Raw genomic sequence first — 25,850 nt, forward strand, 5'->3', positions numbered from 1 at the left:
AATAGCTCTACCTTTAATGATGCCGAGACCATTGCATTGTAAATGCTTGTTAGGTTTTAGGGCTGGGTTTGGGGTTTGGGGTAAAGGGGTATTTTTAGGTTTTAGGGTTAGGTTTGGGTTTTGGGGTACAGGGGTATTTTTAGGTTTTAGGGCTGGGTTTGGGTTTTGGGGTACAGGGGTATTTTTAGGTTTTAGGGCTGGGTTTGGGTTTTGGGGTACAGGGGTATTTTTAGGTTTTAGGGTTGGGTTTGGGTTTTGGGGTACAGGGGTATTTTTAGGTTTTAGGGCTGGGTTTGGGTTTTGGGGTACAGGGGTATTTTTAGGTTTTAGGGCTGGGTTTGGGTTTTGGGGTACAGGGGTATTTTTAGGTTTTAGGGGTGAGTTTGGGTTTTGGGGTACAGGGGTATTTTTAGGGTTGGGTTTTGGGGTACAGGGGTATTTTTAGGTTTTAGGGCTGGGTTTGGGTTTTGGGGTACAGGGGTATTTTTAGGTTTTAGGGCTGGTTTTGGGGTACAGGGGTACAGGGGTATTTTTAACATATATTTACAAATAATAAAATTAAAATTAATGTTATTAATAAAATCATTTAATAATTAATTAATAAATAATTAAATTAAATAATACAAAAATAATTATAATTATTTACATTATATATTGATATTATATACTTACCTATACTTACGTTGTAATGGTATGCGTTGTAATAGTATCTGCGTTGTAGTGTATTGCGTTGTAAAGGTTTCCATTGTAAAATGACCTGCGTTGTAAAAAATGCGTGGTAATGGTATGCGTGCTAAAAGTACGAGTGGTAACATCATATATCCGATTACAGTTATCCTAATATCGGATTTCTAGTGTGTTTTCCGTTGAAATACCAGATGTGGTGAAAACAGCAGCCGAGACTTCATATATTGAGGGTTAGAGCATCAACATGACAAGAAGATAAATATGGCCGCTTCCACAGGCAGTAGGAAGGGGTGCATTTGTTTTTCTTCACATGAAGAGAGTTTACTAAAGCCAATGAGATGTACAGATGATGAGTAAAGGTTCACCCCTGTTGCCCACAGGACTGTCCAATAGCTACCACCTGCCGGCTGCATGCTAGATTAGGGTTGGGCAGAGTGCAATGGGGCATCCGGCTTCCCCATAGGTGGCATTTTGCCCAGAAGAGATACAGGAAAATGGAAGGGTAGGGTCCCACTGGAAAGCAGTGAAAGACAAAGGTGCCCTGTGCTGCTCCCTGCTGCCCTGGTACTCAAAGTCAGCCAAGGAAGGCTGGATTTTATATCAGCCAATTAGATGAACCATGAACTTTGGTCTGGCCAATCGGCTTACCTGGCTCGTCTGAAGTTTTGCCTGTAACACCTCTGCACATAGGACGTCCCAGACCCAAGTCTGGGTGACGTCTAAGCCTAGGTCACATTTTGTGGGTTGGTGAAGAGGTGCACAGGGGTGGCCCAAAGACCAACTACCTGCAAGAGTTACTTTAGGCCACTCTCGAATTCGTCGTATAGGATAGGCCACACCTGCTTGGACACGCAATCCTACCCCAGATCGCGACCTCATAGCCAGAACGTGTGTGCATGTCCTTCACACTGACGCAAACCATACGTTGCAGCTTAGTTTACACAAGCGCAAACAATGTTGACACACTCGTAATGCGCCTTTCTGGGCCTTATGCGCACTCCACCATACAAATATTGAGGGAAAACCCTGGTGGAGCGTGTAGTAAAACTTCAAAACTAAACCTATGAGAACCTGTTACTACGCAACAGAAGCGTAACCTGGGAACTTGGTCCGCGCTCACAATCTGATGCATATCGGGGCATCTGGAAAATTACTTTAGTGCACAGAAGTTTCCAGAAATGAGGGCAGGTCTTTCCCACAGTTATCCAAGGGATAACAACAAAAACCTAACGAGATGCGAGGTTCTCAGCATTTGTAATTAGACTCGGGATAGAGGTCACTGCATGGTTTAGGAGGGCGAAGGCAACCACCGAACTTTGACCTTGCAAGGAGAACATCTGATTTCCCCATTTTCAGGACACCGTAATAAGATCACATAAGTAGTAGTTTAGGTTTTGAGGCTTTGCTGTTTCAACTGCATGCATTTTGAGAGAGCAACGTAATCCCCTCTCCTAGTGTCAGTAGGTGCTCAAAGAAAGCCCCTACAAATGCACTTTCCTTGCTATGTAGGAAGGCTACTCAAAAACAACTTTATCTGAGCTTTTATTTCTCAAACCATCAAAACAGTTTCCAGCTGAGGTGTAACATAAGTGGAACTGTACAACCAAAACAATATGTGGGTATACTAACAGAGTAGATCTTTAAATACACCATCTATATATAGGCATGTTTACTTTGTAGTCATTTGTCCAGACTGTCCTACAACTGCACTAACAATGTAACTGCAGGAGGTAACAATACTAAGTACTGAGACAAACTAAGTAACAATCCTGCTTTTGCAACTGTGTTACTTTGCTACATTCAGGACTGCAAAAGGAGACATTAGGGAAAACACACAGCTAGAGCAATTCTATAGCTGTGTTACTCTACCTTGTCTGTGTAAATATGTGTGTGTGTGTGTGAATATGTGTTTGTATTTATATAGCGCCTTCTACCCAGAGGTCTCGTAGCGCTGTATTCATACCGCTGTGGAACCCTTCCTGGCTTCCCTGTGAGGCGTCCACTCCTGGGCACCCCCAAGGTGGAGGCCAGGCATCCAAGCGCTGCTGGGGCCGTTGTGGAGATTAAGCAATCTATTGCCCAGAGTCACAGAGAGGGACCATGATTGGAATAGGCACCGAGGCGAGAATTATCAGGTCCGGGGAGATTGAGTCCAAGAACCGCTGAGGCGAGGAATTGAACCCTGGTCCTGGGCCAGACCGCTGAATCAGGGTCTGCCGCTCTAACCACTATGTATGTGTGATCTGTAGCACAGACGAGGATGAATGGACATTACAGAGTGTTGAAGAGCTTGTGAACTTAGAGAGATGCCAGCTATGCAGCTGAATAACTGAACTATCAGCCATTCTGTAGGATCATACCATGTGGCCATGTGAATGTGTCAAGTAACCTTTGAACTATAGAGGAGTTGCTGGGGCTATTACCATTGTGGACAGGTTTGTAGTACATCAATGAGGGAGGTAATCCTTTCTTTTCACTTTACACTGTTAAAGGTTGTATAATTTGATGTACACAAGTTTCTACTTTAAGTTTTTAAGGCCTCAGATTGGCTTATGTTTTGTGTATTAATAGGCTTGATTTGTTTTATCTTCACAACAGGAATTATTCTGTGTTTGTGCTGAGTTCCAAGTAAATGAAAGCGGAAGTTAAAAGACAAGTGCTTTGTTTTAAAAATCAGTATTACAATGGGAGAAATGGGGCAGCCACGAAAACCCAGTCACTATCTCTATTCATCATATACAGGTCTGTGACTATGTGCATTTTAACTGCATTGTTATACAAAGTTTGTAGCTTAGTGACTGCACTAAAGTGACTTTGGGACAATACAATGTCCTTAAATGTTGTATCTAAGAGTAACTATACACTGTCAGTGTCACGGTTGTAGTTGCCGCAGCTTCACAGTAGGTTTTCCTTAACTCCTGGACCTGCTCAGTGTGAGTTTACAGCAGTGTTTGACAGAGAAGGACCACGTCTGAACCAGTGCTTAATTTGAGCCTTCAGAACGCCGTCGCCAGACTCATCCTGGACCGCCCTCGCTGCACCCATATCTGGCCTCGCCACAGAGAACGCCACTGGCTCCCCACCAGGAAACACTGTTAATTCAATCTGCTCAACCAAGCATTCAAGGCCCTTCACTTCTACCAACCCACCGGATAACTGTGATCTACCTCTCTCTCTATCTCTCGTACACATCCCACGCATCAACAGAAGCAGAGCTAGAGTCGTGCTTTTTCCTACTTCGCAGCCAAGACCTGGAACAACCTCCCCCAACACCTCAGGAACTCTTCTTCACTGCTCGAATTCTGCAAGAATATGAAGACCTGGCTCTTCAACTAACACCGAAGATCTTGTCCCCATCACAAGCTCGTAGTAAGATACCAGTAATCATGTCCCCGTCACAAGCTCTTAGTAAGATACCAGTAATCATGTCCCCATCACATGCTCGTAGTAAGATATTAGTGATCATGCACCAATCACAAGCTCTTAGTAAGATAACAGCAATCATGCACCCGTCACATGCTCGTAGTAAGATAATAGTGATCATGTCCCAAAGACACGCTCGTAGTAAGATAACAGCAATCATGTCCCCGTCACAAGCTCGTAGTAAGATACCAGTAATCATGTCCCCATCACATGCTCGTAGTAAGATATTAGTGATCATGTACCAATCACAAGCTCTTAGTAAGATAACAGCAATCATGTCCCCATCACATGCTAGTAGTAAGATATTAGTGATCATGTACCAATCACAAGTTCTTAGTAAGATACCAGTAATCATGCCCCCATCACATGCTCGTAGTAAGATAATAGTGATCATGTCCCAAAGACACGCTCGTAATAAGATAACAGCAATCGTGTCCCCGTCACAAGCTCGTAGTAAGATACCAGTAATCATGTCCCCTTCACATGCTTGTAGTAAGATACCAGTAATCAGGTCCCTGTCACACGCTCGTAGTAATATACCAGCACTCATGTCCCCATCACACGCTTGTAGTAAGATACCAGTAATCATGTCCCCGTCACACACTCGTAGTATGATACCAGTAGTCATGTCCCCATCAAACGCTCATAGTAAGATGCCACTAATCATTTCCCATCCCACGCTCGTAGTAAGATCCCAGCAATCATATCCCCATCACACGCTCGTAGAAAGATACCAGTAATCATGTCACAATCTCGTAGTAAGATACCAGCAATCAGGTCCCCGTCACATGCTCGTAGAAAGATACCAGCAATCATGTCCCCATCACACAATCGTAGTAAGATACCAGCAATCACGTCCCCATCACACGCTCGTAGTAAGATACCAGCAATCACGTCCCCATCACACGCTCGTAGTAATATACCAGCAATCATGTCCCCATCACACGCTTGTAGTAAGATACCAGTAATCATTTCCCCGTCACACGCTCGTTGTAGGATACCAGAAATCATGTCCCCATCATTTCCTAGTTATGGGCAATCATGTTCTAATCAAACAGGGATTCGAGAGATGGTATTAAATGTGCTTTCGGACTATTTCTAAAATTATGAAAACTTGGAGAAGTACAGCTGTTCCTATTGTTGCTGAACAACTTTTTTTTTTGTACTGCACATTTAATCATTTTTTTTTATAAAAGTGCATATTAACGTTCGTTTTGGAAATTCTCTGGATTTAGGCTAATATAGTTGCCTTCTGTTATTACTTTTTTATTTTTGGTGTTTCTCAAAATATTTAAAACATTTATATCCAAAAGCATTCTCTTTATGGATTAAGGCAAAACAAATGCAATTTATTGTGGTTTTATGTCTATATATATTTATTGGAACTGATCATAGCAAAATTTATGCTGGATAAAAGGAGAATCCAGTTATGCAATGGATTGAGGCTTAAGTAGTTGCCTATTTATAAAAATTTCCTGGATTTTGGAATTTTTTGATTGAAAAAAATGGATTATTCAGGGAGTTTTTTTTACGTAAAGGAAAAAAAGACTTGGGAAAAGATCGTGGTGATAGGAGGTGTTGACTCATGGAGACTCAAGGAATATTTCGCAGTCCCATTGAGTTGAAAAAAAGGAAGACATCTGGAGTTTCCTGATCTGGCCTCTGGATGGCAATATCAGAAGGAGGTGGCTGGAGGGAACAAAAGAGAAATACCCCTAACATTTACAACCCGACTTAATTAGTGAATGTCTGATGAAGAAAAATAAGCTCTGGTCCCAAAAATGAGTGTCAGTGGCCGCCACCATCTCAAATGAAGCACTGATAATCATAGAACGGATATGTGAATAGCGTGAAGAGAATAGCCTGGAACAGTTTCTGCTATGCCACTGCCCAAGACTTCAGCCTCAATATGTTCTGAAATATGTACCAGTACCAGTAAAATCAAGATGTTCCGGAGGGTGGAGAACCTAAGCTCGGGAGCAGTTCCTGATCTTTTCTGTATACAAGTCAAAGTGTGTCTCTAGTGTTCTCTCTTAGCATGATAGCATTACCAACTCAGTGGCAAACAGGATATTCTTCAGCGTTTCACAAAAGAATATTAACAGACTTAATACACTAACCTCTTCATAGGATTTTTTCTCAATTGTCTGGGCCAGCTTCTTGACTGCATCACTGGGTGCAGGTGACTGGAAGAAACCAAAAACCAGAGCTCACATTTACAACAGAAAATTAGGTGTGCTCATAATCTTGCATTTCGTTGACAGACATCACAGAATTGCTTCTGATGTGATCACTGGGTTTCTCTCTAACCCTGACCACTTTACCAGTGATGGAGCCATAAGTGTAAATCAAAAATAATATTACAAATGGAGGTATGTGATTAACTCTCCAAAAAATGAATTTGGCTCATGAGAAATGGGCAGGTGCATGAAAATGCTAAATGTCACAGTATATCATTAAAAGTTGAAAAGAAAAGATTTCCAGGAAAGTTCACGAGAATATGGAAAATATTTTCAATACTTTTATATAAAGAGTGCTGAAGTGGTGATAAAAGATATGAGTGTCTGAGGAGTGCACTGGACTAAAAGAGCAGGAGTAATAAAGAATGGATAAGGGCCAGTGCCTAAAACTGCTCAGAAGCTGGCTGCCGGTAAATTAAAGGTTGACATGAAGAATATCAAGGCTGCACAGTCCTAAATCCACTTCTTGCCTTTTAATTCACTACCGGGCACTCCCTGTCCCTTTCTTACACTTGGCGGTTCCGCAAGATGGCGGTGATAATCGGAGGAACAGCGACGTCCACGTAAAGACCAAGAAAGAGCCTGGAATGACATTGAGGCGCACTTGGAACCAGCAGGCTGAGAAAAACGGCGATACAAACTGCCACAAGAGCTCAACACAGCTGGCTGCCTTTCCTGACTCCGTGGTCGGGATGCCACGATCCTGGGACGAGCACTGGAACTAGACCGGTGAGAAAGGGGCGGGGCATGACGATTGGAGACTCCAAAGAATCAACTCCACATAACTATATAATACTGAAACCAAGGGGGGCGGTTGTGAGGCACTGATCTACAATACATGTCATTAAGTTTTTCACAATGCCTGATCCTAAGATGGCGGCCGCCCCGAAGAGGCCCCTGTGAGTCATTGATGTTACCATGCCTATCCTTAACATGGCGCCCGCCCCTGAAGAGGCTTTGGGTCTGTGATTGCTGGCATTAAAGGGAGCCACACCAGGGAGTGGTGCCTAAGAACAGCAAAAGGCAACCTTAATCAACTTGAATTAACATCAATTAAGTCCTAGATGGCCTCTCATTCCGAGCGCTGGAGCTCAATGATTTGTAGATCGGTCTCAGCTCCCACTGCTCATCTCAACCTCGAACCCAGCAGTCAGGAACACCAGATGCTTTCGATGGAACTATGATGACGCCCCATGGGTGGATCCAAAAACTGTTTTTACCTACCATGGAGCCCGAGCAACCTTGGCCGATGCCCGGTGGGGCTGTCCTATGCAGCTATAGAGGAATCTGGCCGCTTGGCCGTCATCTACCCAGCCGGTCATCTGACATTGTTTTCCTCTTCTCCCCGTTCGTGTCTCCTTCACTCCCTCTCCCTCTGTGATTCTTTGATTCAAACTGTTGTAACTATGTAACCTGTAACTTGCTGATTCAAATGATATAACTATGTATCCTGTAACTTGCTGATCCTCATGTAAAGCGCTCTGATACCTACCTCCGGGTCTAGCCAGCGCTATATAAAACTTTGCAAATAAATAAATAAAACTCACCTAGATCCAGATTACATGCATTGCACCAGTGACTGAAAATTTCTTTACTAGTGACCAGACAGTTTTCTCAAGTATTTGCACTCACCAAATGAAACAAATTGTCATTTTAGTCAATACAGATGTTTTCCTTGGTCTTTACTCGGTCATTAGGCACTGGTCGCTCAATGCGAATGTTGGTGCAAAATTGTCTGTTAACCAGTGCAAAACTGCCCCTTCTCTGGTGCAACACCTGCACTCTGATTGAGAAACACACCATCCTTTGTGACATGAGCACACCTGGGCAGGTAATCCAGACTCATATTTGTGTTGACACATTTTTATTGTACCATTAAACATCTGTGATCGCCTGAAGTGCAGGTCACTGCGGAACCAATCTCCTTTTATTCTGTTTGTTTAAACACATTCTCTGCCATCAGTAATCTTGTTTGTCAACCATCAAACCCTGACAGGTGGTTATCCCTGTCCTGATCTGAAGTGAAGTGAGGCTACTCTGGGCCACTGGTGAATACTGCACTTTCTGCAGCAGCTGGTGGCAAGTGCCGCGAGCTAGGAACAGGGGCCACTTGGATAAAACAAGTCCTTGTAAAAGGGCCCTTTCACCAGGCTCTCACCACCGGAGGCCCTTTCCTCGAGCCCTGTGAGGTGCAGCCATCAGCACCCTCTGAATGCCCCGACAGCTCCTTCTTATGTAGATCCTCCGTGAAAAGGGACATGGGTGGAAATGCAAAATTGATTTTGCCTCGGTTAGAATGGATCTCTCGTAAGGGAAGTTCTTCCCATGTGAGAAGCGTTTTTTTTGGTCTGGCTTGAAGCGCAGCTGTATGTGAGCCTTGTTGTTACCAATGCTTCAAGATTATACAATGAGTTGATTTTGGCTCTGCTCGGAGGATTGTTCCCCTCTCACCTCATGTGATTGGCTCTTTGCTGTTGAATTCCACCTTACATGAAGTGCTTCCATTGGAATGAATGAGGGACCATTTTACAGTATACTAGTCACACTTTTTTGCACCTTATGATTCTCCTATGTGCATTCTATGCATAAAGCAATCTTGTTTTGCTACTTTTTCTCAGTATTAGCAAAGCCAATAGCTCTGACCTTTTTAGCAATAGTACATGTAGCGCGTTGTAAACCGTATTTGTGCATGCCTGTATTTGCGCGTGTTTCCAGTTTAAAGCGAACTTCATTGTCTTTGCCAGTGCTTACTTATTTCTGAAGCTGGAGGTGGTATTAATTCTGAAGCTGGAGGTGGTATGGAGGGTTAGGCTAAGGCCACAGCTAAGCAGGGCGTTTTTTTAAGGTTCTGAAAACAACCCACAATTCAGGGACCCATTAGTGTCTTTACTGGCCCCATGCCAGCAGGGTGACTTTCAGACAGCCCTAGCTTTTCCTCAAACTGTGGTAAGCATGCTTGGGATTGCAGGGGCCTATCTTAGTCTGTGAGACATGAGGAAGTGGGTTCTGGGGGTTGCAGTCTGATTTCCCAGGGTTCACCGTCATGTACCCAACTGAAAAAGACAACACTGGTACACAGGGATTTAGGTGGGAAAAAAAACTGGAGGGTCTCTCAAAGGGATGTAGCTTAAAAGCACGTAAGCTGAAAATCTATGCTTAGCGTGACGCCCACTGTTATTTTGCTACGTCTGTCGTTAAATCCAGATATATAATAGAGCAAGTAACATTACACTTACAACAAGCCAGTACTATTGGCTCGGTCAATGGTTGTTAGTTGAATTTCATAAGATAAATAAACAACAACCATGCCTTCGTAGTATAGCATATTGAAAATGCTTCAATTCTGAAATGGTGGGACTGTGAAAGAACTATAACAAGTCTCTTTGAAGTTACCTCAAAGGCAGTGAAGGGGGACACTGCTGCAGAGGTAAGATGTTTTTTTCATGGTGAGGGCAAAAGGCACCTGCTTTAAAGAACTGCCGGTGCTGAGCGCCGGTAGGACCCGGCCCACTTAAATCCCTGCTGGTACAATGAGTCGGGAGCGGCTGGGGGTGATAGGAGAGACCTGGTGAAGTAGCTGAGTTGGAAGGTAGTTCAGGGCCGGACAGGCCTTTGAGTCCACTGGGCATTTCCCCGGTGGGCTGGAACGCCGGTTTGGAAAGCCTAGAGCCACTCCTGATGCCTCTTTCACTTCCCCAGAGAGAGAAAGAGAGGGAGCTTCAAAAGCAAGAAAAAGAAAGAGGGGTGGAGAGAGGGCGATCTGAGAGGTAGAAGAGAGACAGAAAAGAAGGAGAGAGATAATGGATGGATGGAAAGAGAGAGAGAACGAGGACACGAAGGAAATGGAGCTGCTCTGAACTTTATTATTATTCTTTTTGTTGTTGCTGTTTTTGGTTCCCCAGTCCGGCCCTGAGAGAGTTGGGGGTGTTACTGACAGCCAGCAAGAGGCAAGATAATATTATAAAAAGTAAAGACCTAACTTATAGCCCCTGAAATATAAACTAACAATTAATGGTTCTCTGTGTCGGACGAAAAAACTAAATGTTGGTGATAAAGACAGATCGAAAATGTGAGCACAGAACATAGAAGCCAAGCCGCCTGCATGGTACATTCCCAGAGACAGCCCGGGAGGTTGAGTATCTGCTGAAGTGAGATGCGTCTGTTGCACGCAAGTCAAGGGCTCCAGTGTCAAGCAATAGTTTGGTGGGTTAATGCACCCACTGCAAGAGAGAGCGAGTATCTGTGTGTGTTTTTTCTAACTTAAGGTGCAACACAGCACGAAAGGCTTTATGTTCGAAAGAGTGTCTCGTGCATGTAAGGGTTTAATATAGATAGAGAAACCCAGCTGGGGAGCAGGAAGACGCTGCAACATGGCCGTGATCTCAAGAGGAATGGAAATGTAACACAGGGACTTGGTTATCGATTGTTCAGCAGGTGCAGCGGCACCGCTGCCTAGAGGCTTGTGGGTCCCACCGAGCCCTGGTCATTGCCGTACTTACCTGCCCATTCAGAAGTTAAGGGCCCCATTTCCTTGCTTGTTCTAGGGCCACAGATACAACAGTATACAGATTATGAAAGAAACACACTTTGAGGAGTTTGGATCGACGAGTTCAAGAGAGCCACATCTCTTGCTTGTAAGGCGAGACCGCTCTCAGGTGGTTTTGTGAGTAAAAGGAATACATACATGTCTTATCACTTCCATCTGAAATTAGAAGGCGATACCTTTTTGAAAAGTTATTAAACATGGAATTGTCGCTTTGCTGCCCAGCTGAAATCTATCTCTGTGTCTCTGAGACTGAGAAACATATTTACTACTGAGCAGGATTCCTTTCTTGCCTTGCTGCGCATCTCGGACGCAGCTCATTGCAATAATAATGATAGGATACCGTGTGTCTTGGCACCATCTAGTGGCCATTTCAGATATTGCAGGGCCATTACATATTAAATTACAAAGGCACATTTTATCAAATAGCCACTTTCTGTGGATTGTGGAAACAATTAACATTATTTTTTGACTCGATGTCAGTGCTTTAAATGAGCCGGTACTGAGCACCGTCACTTTTTTATTTTGAGAGGGATAGTACCTGCACTTCTCAGAAACAAGCAGGAACTCTGTTACAGAGTACCTGCAGCTATGGTTTTCCATTTCAAGCACTGCCTGACGTTGATGTTGGCGCTGGATGTCAAAAAGATACTCTTGGAGTCGACTTCCGAAGGGTGGAATACGCCATGCTCCACCTGAGGCACAGAAAGCTTCAAAATGCATCCAGCGAAAGACGACTTTGGGCCTCCTTTGACAAATATCTACTACAAAAAAAAAACACCATGAACACAACGTGTAGTTAACCCAAGCACTTTCAATCGGATGGTGTTTTTATTTCAGATCTGCCATTACTTATGCTGCCAGACATGCATCATTACCGGACGTCCCTTTCCCACCTCTTACTATTAAGCCTGAGCGGAGTTCGCGGAGTTCCGCACTCCGCGAAGTGACAAAAAAACTCTTTTAAGCTACGTGGAGTTCTGTGAGCAGCGGAGTGGGTTACCTTGCACCGTTCGCACTGATTTTTACCGCTGGGTGTTTGTCCCGCACAGTAAAATCAGCGCGAAAGGCACAATGCGAAGCGCACGGGGGCGCTGCTTCTTTCTACGTCTCGTAGAAGTTCTACTCGAGCGGCAGCGTCCTCAACGCGAACAGAAGGATTCTCAACACGAGCGATCGCGGCCATCCGCGACCGCTCGCATTGAGAAATGTCACTGGGAAGTAGTCTAGGATTGGATTTTCCTCTCGCGAGCAAGTGAAAAACTCAGCTCCCGGTAGTTATCCGAACTCCGCAAGCTCCGCGGAGCATGATAAGCTCTGCGAACGGAGTGGAGTTCACTGCCCAGGCTTACTTACTATCCCTTTTCTACACATTGGTTCCGCTTGCCTCAGCTCTCTGTCTTTCTCTTTTCTACCTTGGCATGGAGGTGCGTTTCATTGGGGACTTTATATTAAGTTACCCCTCTGGGAGTTTGCACTGTATATCATGGGATGCTTTCACTGTCGTCTTATGCCCCCACACACTGGTACTTTCTCACCTTTGATTTGCATCCGCTCCAGTTCGTATGAGGATTTTACCTAGACAATGTGTTGCTACACCATGTCAACTTGTATCATGCAAATCTTTATTATGATAAAAATTTCCCCCAAAAATTGGTTGAAAAAAAAAAAAAGAAAATGAAGCAACACATGACGAACCTCGTTTACCACCAAATATTGGAACATGCAAGTGGGGATGAAAAGTTCCAGTCCCCTGAGAGCCTCCAGCTCTTCCGGATTCTGACGACTGAGTCCTGTCAGCGGCAGGATGTGGGTGACTTGGTTTCTTGAGGGTAATACACTTTCTCTTCTCATTATAAGTTATTCTGCTGTGGATGCTGTTAAAAGAGTTGTTCTGTTGAAAGAGAATTGTGGCAAAGGAACAGATGCATGCGCATATTACAAATCGTCCAGGATCACACAATGCGGGGAAGTGAGGAACCAGAGCATAGACATTTCCTACTGGTGTCTTAGTTCCACAACCCACAGTGCAGCCACTAGGACACATCTCCACCCATGAGCACACCCTTCGGTGGATATAAACCTCAACAAGTCCCAGAAATGGGGTACACATGTTGGAGGGCTCTTGTCCGTCAGGGGGCAATCGCTGAAGCCCCCTCTGCTTGAGAGTATCATCCAAGTATAACCAGTGTTGCCTTATGTTCTTTAGGGTAATAATATATATATTGTTAATGCACAGCACTCACAAGCTCTTTACTTGCAACTTTGTGGCGCTTCAAATAACAAATGTTCTCAGGAAATCAGAATCTCAAACTCTCTGTCATAAGGTGCGACAAGGTAAGCTTAGAATTAACATCATCCGTTCATGATCGAAATACTATTTTTTTTAAACGTAACCTTTTTGCCCATTTTTGGGGCCCAATTACACTATAGTTTACTAATGCACAGCATTTAATTCTGGAATATTTTCAAGCCCATTCATTATACTACATTTTCCAACATCAGAAGAGTAAGAACTTGACAAACCTTTTGGGTTTCAAACCTGTGACCTTCAGAGCAGCCACAGATCTTCGCAGCATGAGCATTACCCACTGAGCTGTAGACATCCACACATCATCTCATCAGCTAGTCTTCCTAAAAAGTTTGCCACCGGCTCAGAAAGGAGAACAGAATTTCCACAATTAAGCCTGACAAGCAGAACATTCAGATAATGAAAGCAAACACATGCCCTTGGCTGGCCTAATACAACATTTCACATGGATGGTTCCAAAGGAGAAGCAAATAAGATAAGCTAGCCGCAAAACGAAGCAGTATGTTATTAGTAAACAAAAGAGTGTGTGCCAAATGGGCTGCTGTTCCTTAATGTCAAGGTTAGTATATTATTTTCAGTCAGTACAACAATTAATAGCACACTACAGTTCTCCAAATAGTACATATGTTTGTTTTCAGTTACACAGCTTTGACAAATATGGACATTTTGCGGCTCTGGGTGTTCTGCTAACAGTCGGATTTCATTACAAAGACCAGAGGTTATCATTTTGCATTATATCTTTTAATTGCCACTCCTGCGGCGCCCTTAAACAACTTGAACACAACAACACAACGACAACCCAGAACAGAACTCCGGAAACCTAGTAGTGCTCTCCACATAGAATGTTCCTCTTCCTTTAAATGCTGCACCTGAGAGCGATAAATTGACTTCATTAATAGCACTTTGCTAATTTTTGTTCATGTTGAAATGTTAGCCTCTATGTCTTTAATGAAATCTTGAATCTCTACTCATTTCAATTGGAGAATCGTCATTCCCTCGTATCCGAGCAGCCAGTGCGTGACTTGCAACAGACCACCACAAACTGCTTAACTGGCCTTGCAGGTAAATGACTACACTAAAGTTCAACAGCAATTGACTGTGACCCCCCAAACCCATTCCTCCCTACACCGCCACCCTGCCTCCCTTCACCCCATGCGGTGGCCCTTCCAGAGGCACAGGCAAGCTGAGGACATTTGAAATTCCTCGGCTCCGACCAAAGAATGTTTGGGGCACTAGGCAATATTTCATTTTTCCATTGGGGTGCGCCTTCTTTCATATCAACATGGCCATCTTAATGCCATTTGTTGGAATCTGGCACCCTCCAGTGGCCTCTTGCAATAGACAACTATAAAAGAAATTTCCAGTTGCATCAATGCATTAGCCCTAAATATCTCTCTCTGTGGCCAGTCCGTATCCAATAGTATGGACTACAAGATTTTTTTTTAAAGTATTCCACAATGTTAGGGCCGCATTTACCTTTCTTAAACAACTGTCTGCTCCTCAAGGGTCATCCCATTATAGCAGGCACATCACTACAAGTCAGGAGGGCACCGTGGGGCAGATTCACAAAAATAAGTCAATTTGTACCTTTTTACCACATACTGTGGTCATAACCTACATTTGTTTAAAACCTTCTAGCATCTAGAAGCATCATTTACATGTAGTTAGAGCAGGCTTAAGTAAATGCATTTACCATAATATTTAACTTATGGTTGTTTTTCTAACCCTGAGTGTGTATCTATGAATTGTGAAGAACATGCATGCTTAAGGTTACAATACGTGTTTGTTTTGCATTAACTTCGAATTTCTTTAACTTTGGTTTTCTAAACTCTCTTTCCTGCACCGCTTGTAATGCTGCACTTCCCACTTTCAGCAGCACTTATACTTGGATCTTTCAGGTATACCTTAGATATGCAGAAAGAGAGGGGAATGTGTTTGCACTTTTTCACCAATACCTACAAAGGTTCGAGTGCATGAGCACGCACCATGGTTACGTAGGATTTTCTGGACCGCGCTACTGACACATGCCATGAAACACCTAAAACCACCACTGAGCCCTCTGGGCATGAACAATCCTAACAAGCCGTGCGAGTCAGCTAAAACATAGGTACCTTGTCTTTTGTTTAGAAAATCGCTCTTACCTGCGATATTCGTATAATTGGCTCATTCGAAACTAATGTAGACTACACCTCCCAGAATGCACTGATTTGTTCAATACACGACATAGAGCAACCTCACATTTTTACCTGCCACCCAAGAAACACTGCTGAATGTGTTTTTCTTTAAACTGCTTAGCAAAGAAATATATTTTTGCTCAGGATTCCTATGTATCCTGTGCATTCTTCATGCTAACACCAAGGCCCTAGAGCACACAGCCCTTCCAGTTGCACAGCCCAGAAACGGATGTCACTTTCTATTAGAGGGGACTGAACAGAAAGTGAGAGGGGACAAAGTGCAGCTCAAGTTGGGCTGTGTAGCTATAATAGAGAAGGTGTATTGCCAAGGAGCCCCCAAATCGGGGGATCCGTGCCTCTAGCGAGCATACTGGACCAGCCTGAGGGGCTGGGGTCAGCGGTGTGTGACACTGCCGTCACCAGCCAATATGGGCAGAGTTGATTCGCACTTAGGCATGCGGCAACCTGGAAGCAGTCTTAAGTGCTTCTGCACAGGTCAGCCCTCCTCCCTTCCCCTCCCCTGTGCCATCCTCCCCCATTCCTCCCCCTCACAGTATGCCCCCCCCTCATCACTTCAGCCTTACGACCAGCTAATTCGCTCCTCGTCCAATCTCATCTCCTACCCCATATTCCTACCTGCCACCCCCCTTATTAGTACACCTCTCCTCCAACCTTCTCCCCCAGTTAACTTTCCTTATGCTCCCATTATTCCTCCCTCTCCCCCTCTTCTCTACCCCCTCCTCCCCTCGCTATTTATCCTGATTTCTCCACAAACCCACTGCATCTCTCTCTTTCACCCCCCACTCCTCCAGCAATGCTGTGCTAGCCCCCTTCCCCCCTTGGTAACCCGTTCCATTTTCCTCCCTCGAGCCCAGCAGAACCATTTCCTTTCTTCAACTTCCCTTTCTCCCAACCCCCCTCACTCTGCCAGATGCCGGTTCCCTCACAGCCTCCTCTCCTAGCTGAAAGGACCTCTCCAACCACCTCCCCTCTTTTCCTCCCAAACCTCCTACATTCCTACGACTCCACACAGTTCTCCCCTCTCCTTCTACCCCACCGCCTTGATCCGCACCCATCTCCCCCTAAATATGTCCTTAATTACTTTCCTTCTTGCAAAGCCAACAAAGACACTTCTCCCTTCACCTCTGATACACCAACTCCCGCTCTCAACTTCCACCTTTCCCCACCTATGAACCCTATACCCCAACTCTCCTCCTGTCCCCCACCTCTCCCTGCCTTCCACCATCAATTTCACCCCCTCCTGTTTCCATGGAGCCACCCAACCTTCTGTGCTCTGCCCTACTCTCTATGGAAAATAAGCTAGGCTCTCTTATCACTTCCATCTCCCAGCTGGTAGCTGCCATTTCACTTTTAAGCTCCAATATTTCCACTTTTCCATACATCTCAACTCCTTTGGAAAACTCTCACCCTCCCACGAGATGCACCTCGCCCCCTCACCCCATTATAGCCAAGCATAACCTGTTGTCTGCAAACATCGTTAACTCACACAAGCCCTTGAACGCCACCCCTATTCAACTTGCATCTCCTAGTAAACCTACTATCTACACTATTCCGACCATCTCCTCTGTCAGAACCAAGGATCCACCGAAACCCTCCCGAGCACCCCCGTATAAGTACAATATCCCGGTCACCCTTCCTAGCCCAAGTGCCCCGTCACCAAAACAGTCTTGACAGAGCTGCGCTGTCTGCTCCACAACTGCAGATCTGCAATAAAGCACAAACTTGAAATCTCCGATACCATCACCCTTCACAATATTGACATGCTCTTCCTGACAGAGACCTGGTTCAACGATACCTCTCACTCTATGCTTGATCTCCTATTACCCAGAGGCTATTCTATATTCAGGAATGACAGAATTGACAAAGTCGGGGGAGGGGTTGCAGTCATCTTTAAAAACTCCCTTCAAATTAAGGATTTTCCTATCAGCTTCTTCCGCACTTTTGAATGCCTATCTCTTGAGCTTCAACTACACCACCGCTCACCCCTCAGATTCCATGCCATTTACCGCCCGCCTTGTAGCGGCCCTTCGTTTATGGAGGAACTCACTGACTTCATCATAGACCAATTCTCGCAAAATGGCAAATCAGACCTTCGTGGGTGACTTCAATCTCCACTGGGGCTTACCGCAAGACTCTTCTGCGAATTTGCTGGCCACCTTCCTCTCGGCAAACGATCTTTCCAACACTGCACAGAATCAACACACTCTAAGGGCTCAATCCTGGACCTTGTTATTTCTAAATCAGGCTTGCTTTCTATCACTACCCCTATTCATGTAGACTGACCTGACCACCTCCTCATCCCATTCTCTCTTCACCTATCACACTCTATAACTCTTGGCCAACCTAAGAGGGCTACCTCCTGGTTCCGTGACACTAAAAATATTGACGTTGGTTCCCTCTGTGATTCAGCCTTGCTATCACTTCCAAGGCTAGACCCGAACCTAGATGTTGATGAACTCACCTCGCAATGCCTCCCAGTCCTTGCAGTCGAAATCAATAACGTCGCTCCTCTCCAAAGCAAAAAGAAAAGGCCAACTCTCTCAGCACCTTGGTTCAACAAATACCTCTATGAAGAAAGGAAGCACCTAAGACTCCTGGAGAAACAATGGAGGCAAGCACCCTCCAACGATAATTTGGACACGCTTCGTTCAGCAAGATCGAAGTACCACAAGCACGTCTTCCTTGGGAAAGCGTCACACTTCAGAACCCTCCTTGACTCAGCCAAAAATAGACCCAAAAACTATTCAATCTCATCAAGAATCCCAACTGCTCTCCCCCAACCTCCAAGTTGGAGGATTTTACAAAGAAAGCAGCACATTTCGCTATATTCTTTGACGAAAAAGTGAAATCACTTGTGGATAAGGTTGTTCATCCTACCCCTCCAGAGGAGCGCAAATCCTTAGCCATTTGGCAGTACTTTGACCCCATCTCTGAAGATGCCCTCCTCAATTGCATCCTCAAAACAAAGCCTTCCAATCATTCTCTTGACCCCATTCCTAGTGCCATTGCCATTGACTTCTATTCCCATTCTCTTTCCTATTGGACCACTCTGGTCAACCTCTCCCTCTGTCAAGGCTCCCTTCCTGTCTCCTTCAAAACTGGGCAGGTCACCCCGTTGCTCAAAAAACCCACTACTGATGCGAATGACCTCACAACTTCCTTTCATCACTAACCTACCCTTTCTTGCGACGATCACAGAAAGATGTGTTGCGAAACAACTCTCTCGTCATATCAAGGACAATGATCTTCTTGACAATTTTCAGTCCGGCTTCATCCAAAACTGCAGCACTGAAAACAGCCCTGCTGCAAGTGATTGATGACGCACTGCGGATACTCGATTCGGGAGGGGTCTTGTCTTCTAATTCTCCTTGACCCATCTGCAGCCTTTGACACTGTCAATCTCAACACTCTCCTCAACACTCTTCAACAGAGAATGGGCATGGAAGGCACTGTGCTTGAATGGTTTGCTTCCTTCCTCTCTGATAGATCCTAAATGATCAAAATAGCGAACAGTCTTTCATTTCCTTTGGCCGTAGGTCAAGGTGTTTCTCAAGGCTCTATACTTGCACCCACATTGTTCAATCTCTATTTAGCACCAATGGGAAATCTCCTAAGTAAATCCGGGATCCACTATCATCTCTATGCAGACGACACTCAAATCTACCTCAAGGTTGCCTCCACTCACAATCTCTCCATCCTAAGCTCTACTCTCGACGCCATTCAAAACTGGATGTCAACTCATCAACTGATTCTGAATCCCTCCAAAACTGAATTCCTCCTCCTCTCCTCCTCACTTTCTCCTCCCCCGGTTCAATCATGGATGGATCAGATGAATCTACTTAACAATAAACCCATCATTGTCGACAGCTCAAAATCCCTTGGGGTCATACTCGACAAAAAACTCAATCTAATCTCCCACATCAATTCCATTGCAAAGTCTGCTCGATACCAACTGCGCCTTCTTTGGGGAATTCGTTGCTTCTTCCCGGAGCCACACCTTAAACCCCTGTCCAATCGCTGGTCCTCTCCAGACTAGACTACTGCAATTTTCTTCTTACTGGCCTCCCCAAATCCCACCTGTCCCCCTTAAATCTGTTCTCCATTCAGCAGCTCCTTTCATTTATGGGGCCAAAAGAAGCGGCCACATCACACCCATGTTATCCACCCTCCGCTAGATTCCCATCAAGGCAAGATCTATCTACTAGACTGCCTGTATCACCCACAAAGCCTTGCATTCCTTCTATCCTCGCTACCTGGCGAATAAACTGAAACTCTCTGGAGGGTCTAGACCTTCACGCAATGCGGAAAATGTACTGCTTGAACCTCCCACTTTCAAGAAGGAAAGATCGATGGCCCAATCCTTTTCAGGCAACGCGGTGAGAAACTGAAACTCACTTCCACCTCAGCTCCGGACCACCACCTCCTCCCAGGCCTTTAAAACTGACCTCAAAGCTCTCCTCCTTCAAAGACACTTCCAAATTTAATTCACGCCCTCTCTATTATCTGAAGGAAGACCTTCCATTATAGAAAACTCTACTCTCCATGACTATAGAAGTGCCTTCCCAGTGTGTTCTTGTGGTTTGAGTGTCTGCCATTTATTGCAGTATTATCCTTCTACCTGTGTTTGGTACTCTTTTGTAACATGCACACGTCACTTTTCTCTTGGAAGACACTGTTTGCTACCTCTTACATTTTGTTTGCTTTAGATACTTGCACAAGTGCCACCATTGCCTACGTAACGTTTGTTCTTGTGTTTGAGTGTCTGCCATTTATTGCAGTTTTATACCTCTACTTGTACTTTGTACACTTTTATAACTTGCACACGTCACTTTTTCCTCCTGTAATTTACCGTTTGCTACCTCTAGTATTTTGTTTGCTCACAATTGTCACTTTTGCCTCATGTAATTTAACGTTTGCTTTTGTAATTTGTTCACTTGTAATTTTCTCCTCATGCATCATTACTTTTCCTATTGTGAAGCGCTCTGACACCTTCGGGTAAAGTCTGCACTACATAAAAACGCATAAAATAAAAAATAAAAAATAAAAATGAGAGTGTAGGGGTCCTCGAGGTAGAAAACCTGGCAGGCAGATGGGCCCCCTGTGCAAGCTTACTCCGGGGAAGGATGCAAAGGGATGCTACCCTCCCCTCATGGAGGGGCCCTCACTGGTTTAGCGGACACAATCTCACTCATTGGCTCATTGCTCGATACGCAGGGACAAGGCTTGATGTGGTTAGGAACGGCTATGTACTAGAGTCTATGTTAAGGTTAGCGATCCATCAAAATTGTAAATAATACTGTATGGGGTTTCATGGCGTTTCTGCATATTAATTTTGTAAGTTGATATTGTGTGGAATTTTTAATGTGTGTAATTTCTTTTATATAATAAATATGGCCAGGGGTTTACAACCCTAACCCAAAAGTTTTTTTGTTTTTTATAGTTGTTGTGTGCTGTCTTTAGCAATGAGGGATGATGGGGGCACGGGGGGAGGACCCGGTGTCATTCCATTTGGAGATGCTGGGTCTCAGCGATACCTGGCCATATACAGATAACACTTAGCTGCACCCAGAACTTACCCGGTGCAACAATCAGACGAGCATTGTTTGCAGGTCTCCCTAGAAACGTGGATAGATAGGCAGGGACTAAAAAAGTTCTTGAATGCTCACCTTGACTGCATCAGAGGTAACCTTTCTCATCTAAATTCCTCCAAAACCAACCTCATCAAACTTGGGAGTTAAAAAGAACCTTAATGTTGTATTTTTAATGCCAAAGGCTCATCAGCCTGCAGGATAGCTCAGTGGTCTTTAGCTGTTTTCACCGGATTACAAAATTAACCCTTTGATTCCCTTCCTCTCTGCTACAACCTCTGCTCTTGAGGTACATGCAACTATTGATGGCCAACTAGAGGACCTTAATGCTCTGTGTGCAGGTTTCCTCTATACAGACAGCAGAGTTCAGAAAGCTGTTCATGAGGCAGGTCTTGGGTACCACATAAAGGGCCATGTGTCATCAATTCATCAGCCTGCTGATCTCAGCAGCTTTGGTTGCCTGTGGATGACAGGATCACATTTGCCGCATGAGCATTCGATCAGTTTAGAGAAAACGTAAGAGTGCGTAAGTGAGGCACACACGAGTAAGCTGTGCACTCATGGCCCCCACTTACCCCATTTTTTGTAACTTTTTTAAAGAGGATGTCACTTAAGCAAGTTGTAAGTTACTCCTATTTGCTGGTGTCAATCTTTCAAGTTTGTCATAACTTTGTGAATGTTGTGTTTCAGTATATAAACAACAAATGACAAAATGAATAATGGTGGGGGCTGGGGGGGGCAGGATTGTTGTGATTTACATCAGGATTCAGGAGCTATACATACTAATCGCTATATGTCTGACACTGTGTCACATGTGGCGCTCTATGTGGTGTCCAATCTGAAACTAGCTGGTGTTGTCTGAGCAGACTACAATGGTCAGGTGGGTACCCAAGAAAACACTGCAACACCGACCACCAGCTCCAACACAAACTCTGAGGTATCCAGCAAAGGAGGAACCCGGCAGACCTGATCTATGCCAGATTATCAGGATATTGGCATGAATACACTGATTTACAAGGATTCTAATTTAAAAATGTGTCTTTATTGAGTTTAAACAACAACAGATAAACACAAAAACATTAATGGTCATACAGCATGGGACCCATAGGCAAAGGGCTTCAGGTTGTTAGTAGTGTACAATGAGGACACACAATGGATATATGTGTTCCAATCACTCTATAAACATATACGCGGTACAGCAAAGTATTCACAAGCACATTTCCTTCAAAATATATACATATTGTTTTTAAAGGTTATTACATAGCTTTTAAATTTCACTTCTCCTGACCTGTATTTTCTATTTTCTTTATAACTAACCGCTCAGTTTCATGGCCTCCTGGTGGTTTGTCATTAGCGGGTTGCCATGTTTCTTGGCATAAATGCACATCATTTCTGCTAGATTATATGAAACAGTTCCGCCCAAGCCCGTTTGTCTAAATCAGGTATCCAGATGCTAAGAAGAGGGTCCTTATGAGATGTCCCAGTGTTGTGACATTTCCACTGCTTCTGAACCTGCTGAAGGGCCACCCATCTTAGTCACACAATCCAGTTGCCATATCCAAACATGGATACAAGATGCAGCTCTTTGAAGCGGTGAAACAGGGCTATGACGCGTGGGCAGGGGGAGTCAACCCAGGCTGTTTGCCCCAGCCCACACACTTCCAGTCCCTATCTCCAAAATAAATGTATATATCACAAAAGCAGGCTGGAGCATCCTCTAAATATGTCCCTGGGTATTCTTTCTGTTTTCAACCAAGTGCTTATGGAAATAGAAAACCAGTGAGGTGCCCTGCATGAGGTTTGTGACCTGGCCCCACACAAGCTTTTGATAGGCCTGTTGTGTTCCCAACCTGACCTTTTAACAAATTATCAACAAAACGCATTTTAGTACATGACAAAATGGCTCAGCCCTAGACAGTGGGGCTTCTTAAGAGATAGAAATTCCTTCACTCGGGAGCCGGAGTCTGTGTGGCTGTGAACGTCAGCTGTGAAGCCATTTCGTTGACCCTCAGATCCAAGATCTTAAAACCCCTTCAGTTGTAGGGTAATTTGACAACAGTTATGGTCACTATTTTTCTTATTGCCCAAGAACAGCCTAGACAGCCCCTCGCCAGATATATACAGAATGAGGAATTGAAGTCACTAGGGATAGTCTGTACGACAATATATACCCAGCTACAACGCGAATAGGTTTCACAATGATCTTGGCCCCTTCTGGGCATTACCTCCTATTAGTTCCGTTTAAGGATGATAGACCACAACCTCAGAATATTAGCCGGGCCTTATGGCACACAGAGAGGAGGTAGAGTGTTCTAGTTGCCTTGCACCAAGAGGCACTAGCAAAAAGACATGATTTGTCCCAATTAACCTCTGAGGCTTATATTTCTCAACTTCCTTTAACATAACAGGATAACACATCAATAGGCCTGGGTGGTAAACTTCGCTCCGCTTGCAGAGTTTTCTGCACTCCACACTCCAGGGAGCTCGCGGAGAGCAGAAAACTCTGCTTTGTGATGTGCAACTGAGTTTTTTTCCCTGCTCGCAAAGGGATAGAATTTCTACCCAAGCTGCAGGAATACCAGACCAAACTGCAGTTCGCACTTCACTCCGCTCGTGGAACTTCGCAGAGATTTTTTGTAACTTCGTAGAGCTCCACATAGCAAAACGCTGCGACTATGCCCAGCCCTAAACCTCAACAGAAAAATCCTCTTAGGGAATATCTGCCTCCCAGCCACTTCCGGGATGATATAAAAGAGGCACTAAAATCAGAATAGGGGTAATTAGATCCATGCCTCATCCTGGTGCACCATAGGGCAATTGCTGTAGGTTTCCTTCAGTCCCACTTCTGCTATTACAGCGACGGGACGGCTCTTCCACAGCCTCACCCGAAGCCGAAGCGCTAGAGTGTTTGTAAGGCCCTTGGCCACATGAGCATTTAGGCCATTCCCCATTTCTTTGACACTTGAAACCCTAATTCTGTCTGTTATCTTAGACATCACTTTATGCATGTCCCTATGAGAGGAATATAGATGGGAATCATTTCTTTAGCCAATTGTTAGCCTGAAAACGTGGAGTTGATCGGGTCGTAGTGGGCCGTCGATGAGCCCCCGACTAACTATTAGTCCGAGCAGACACCACTGACTAGCTGATGAAAAAGACATTTAGGATGGCCCATTCTGTCAGCTCCCCCCTTTGTGGAAGAGGTGTGGCGCAGCGGCCAGGGCGACTGACGCTGGACGCTGGGGATCACGGTTCAATCCCCGGCTCCGCCGGCAGGGGTCTGCCCAGTACCATGTGACTCTGGGCAATAGCTCTCTTAATGTTCCCGACGGCCCCCAGCGCCTTGACACCTTCGGGTAATTGTTCGCGCTTTACAAATACTGGACATTCTATTCGCTCCAGAGTTGCTGCATTTCTCCAGCTGTAGTTCAAACTGCTCTATGCAGATTTGGGATGTAGAGGGAGTAGAAGACAAGTTTAGTACTTTTTGGTTGAGATATCCATCTTTGTCATTAACGTGACCAGAACCAAGTTTGTAGCAATGTTGGAACAACTACGGGGTGGACTGAGGAACAGAGAGTGAGAGAGATAGTGAGCTGAGAAGAGAGCGAGGAAAGGGGAGAGAGCGAGAGAAAGAAAGAGAGAGATAGAGAAAGAGAGAACCAGAAATACAAAGTGGGAAAAAAAGAAAAATACAGGACAGGAAAAAAAATACTTACAGCTAGGCAAAGGGGCCCAATCTGAGAAACAATAGAATGAAAAAAAATATTAAAAAACTTGGTTCAGAAAAGCTTTCTTCCATGAGTGGATGGGACTTATTCCAGGCAATTTGGAAGTACTTCAGGAGCAACTCAAATCTGCTCACACAAGAGCCTTTGTTTGTAAGGCCAAGAAACGTCCAAGGACATAAATAAATAACTCCAGAATGGTGTCCCCCCAAAACTCTAAAGACTTCCAACTCAAAACACATTCAGGTTAGGAAAAACTCTATTCGCTATTGAAAATTAGCACTGTGTACTTGTTGTAGACAAAAAACGACTGTGGCTGCTCGATACATCTCTAGGAGTACACAAGAGGCGAACGTCTATGATTAGAACATGGCCTCAGGAGGTTCTGGTAACATGTGGAGCATCACAACATCGGTCGGAGAGTCCAAGAAAATGACACGGAAAAAAACAAATGAAGGTTGGTTAGTCCGTAAATCCCCAAAAAGAAAGAAAATGGCAGCTTCAGAGCGCATGTGGCCACACCCGGTCTTCTTCCCATCCAAACTTCAACGTGCGGATTATTTTGGAGGATACCGGGCGAAGGGGGCCTCCTCATTCACACTGTTCTGTAAACAAACACAAGCAGGGTGTCAGGAGAGGACTGTGGTACCAGTGTGGTCAATGTAATGGCTTCAGGACAGAAGTTACCATTCCACAGGAAGTTCCACCCACCTCATAACATAACAAAACATACCGTGTATTCGTAAAGCGCATGTTCACCCAAGAGTATCTTGGTGCTAAATAACAGATGTTTATTGTTACCCAACTCAATTGCACTCATTTTGTCGACCTCAGAAGGATGAAAGACTGAGTGGATCCGCCAGGATTTGAACCTGTAACAATGAGGTCTAACAGAGGACCCTACAGTGGATGCATCAGTCCACTAAGCCACCAGACCCAGACATAACCTTAAGCTGAGAGCCCAGGACTCCAAAGTCTGGGATTTCAGACCAATTTGTAAACCCTGCTCTTCTCACCAGCAGCAAAAGTCACTCTCTCCCCAAAGCACACAATTTACACCAACAATTTCACCAACAAAACTTCTGATTTACTCATTCAAGCACTCACTCATTTACAAACGTGCTTAGATTTCACG

At 44.6% G+C, this 25,850-nt stretch overlaps 1 protein-coding gene across 2 annotated transcripts in view; it reads right to left on the minus strand.

The window, feature by feature from the left end:
• Positions 1-22,007: 22,007 nt before the first annotated feature.
• CIST1 (colon, intestine and stomach enriched 1) overlaps positions 22,008-25,850 on the minus strand; it is a 106,925-nt gene continuing 103,082 nt past the window's right edge. For both annotated transcript variants that reach the window (XM_086947003.1, XM_086947002.1), the window contains exon 4: positions 22,008-25,320. In XM_086947003.1, the coding sequence (XP_086803129.1) occupies positions 25,273-25,320 (48 nt within the window). In that variant the 3' untranslated portion in view covers positions 22,008-25,272. The remainder of the gene's footprint in view (positions 25,321-25,850) is intronic.

This window comes from Lissotriton vulgaris, chromosome 12, assembly GCF_964263255.1.
Source record: "Lissotriton vulgaris chromosome 12, aLisVul1.2, whole genome shotgun sequence".
In the NCBI taxonomy this organism is placed as follows: domain Eukaryota; kingdom Metazoa; phylum Chordata; class Amphibia; order Caudata; family Salamandridae; genus Lissotriton; species Lissotriton vulgaris.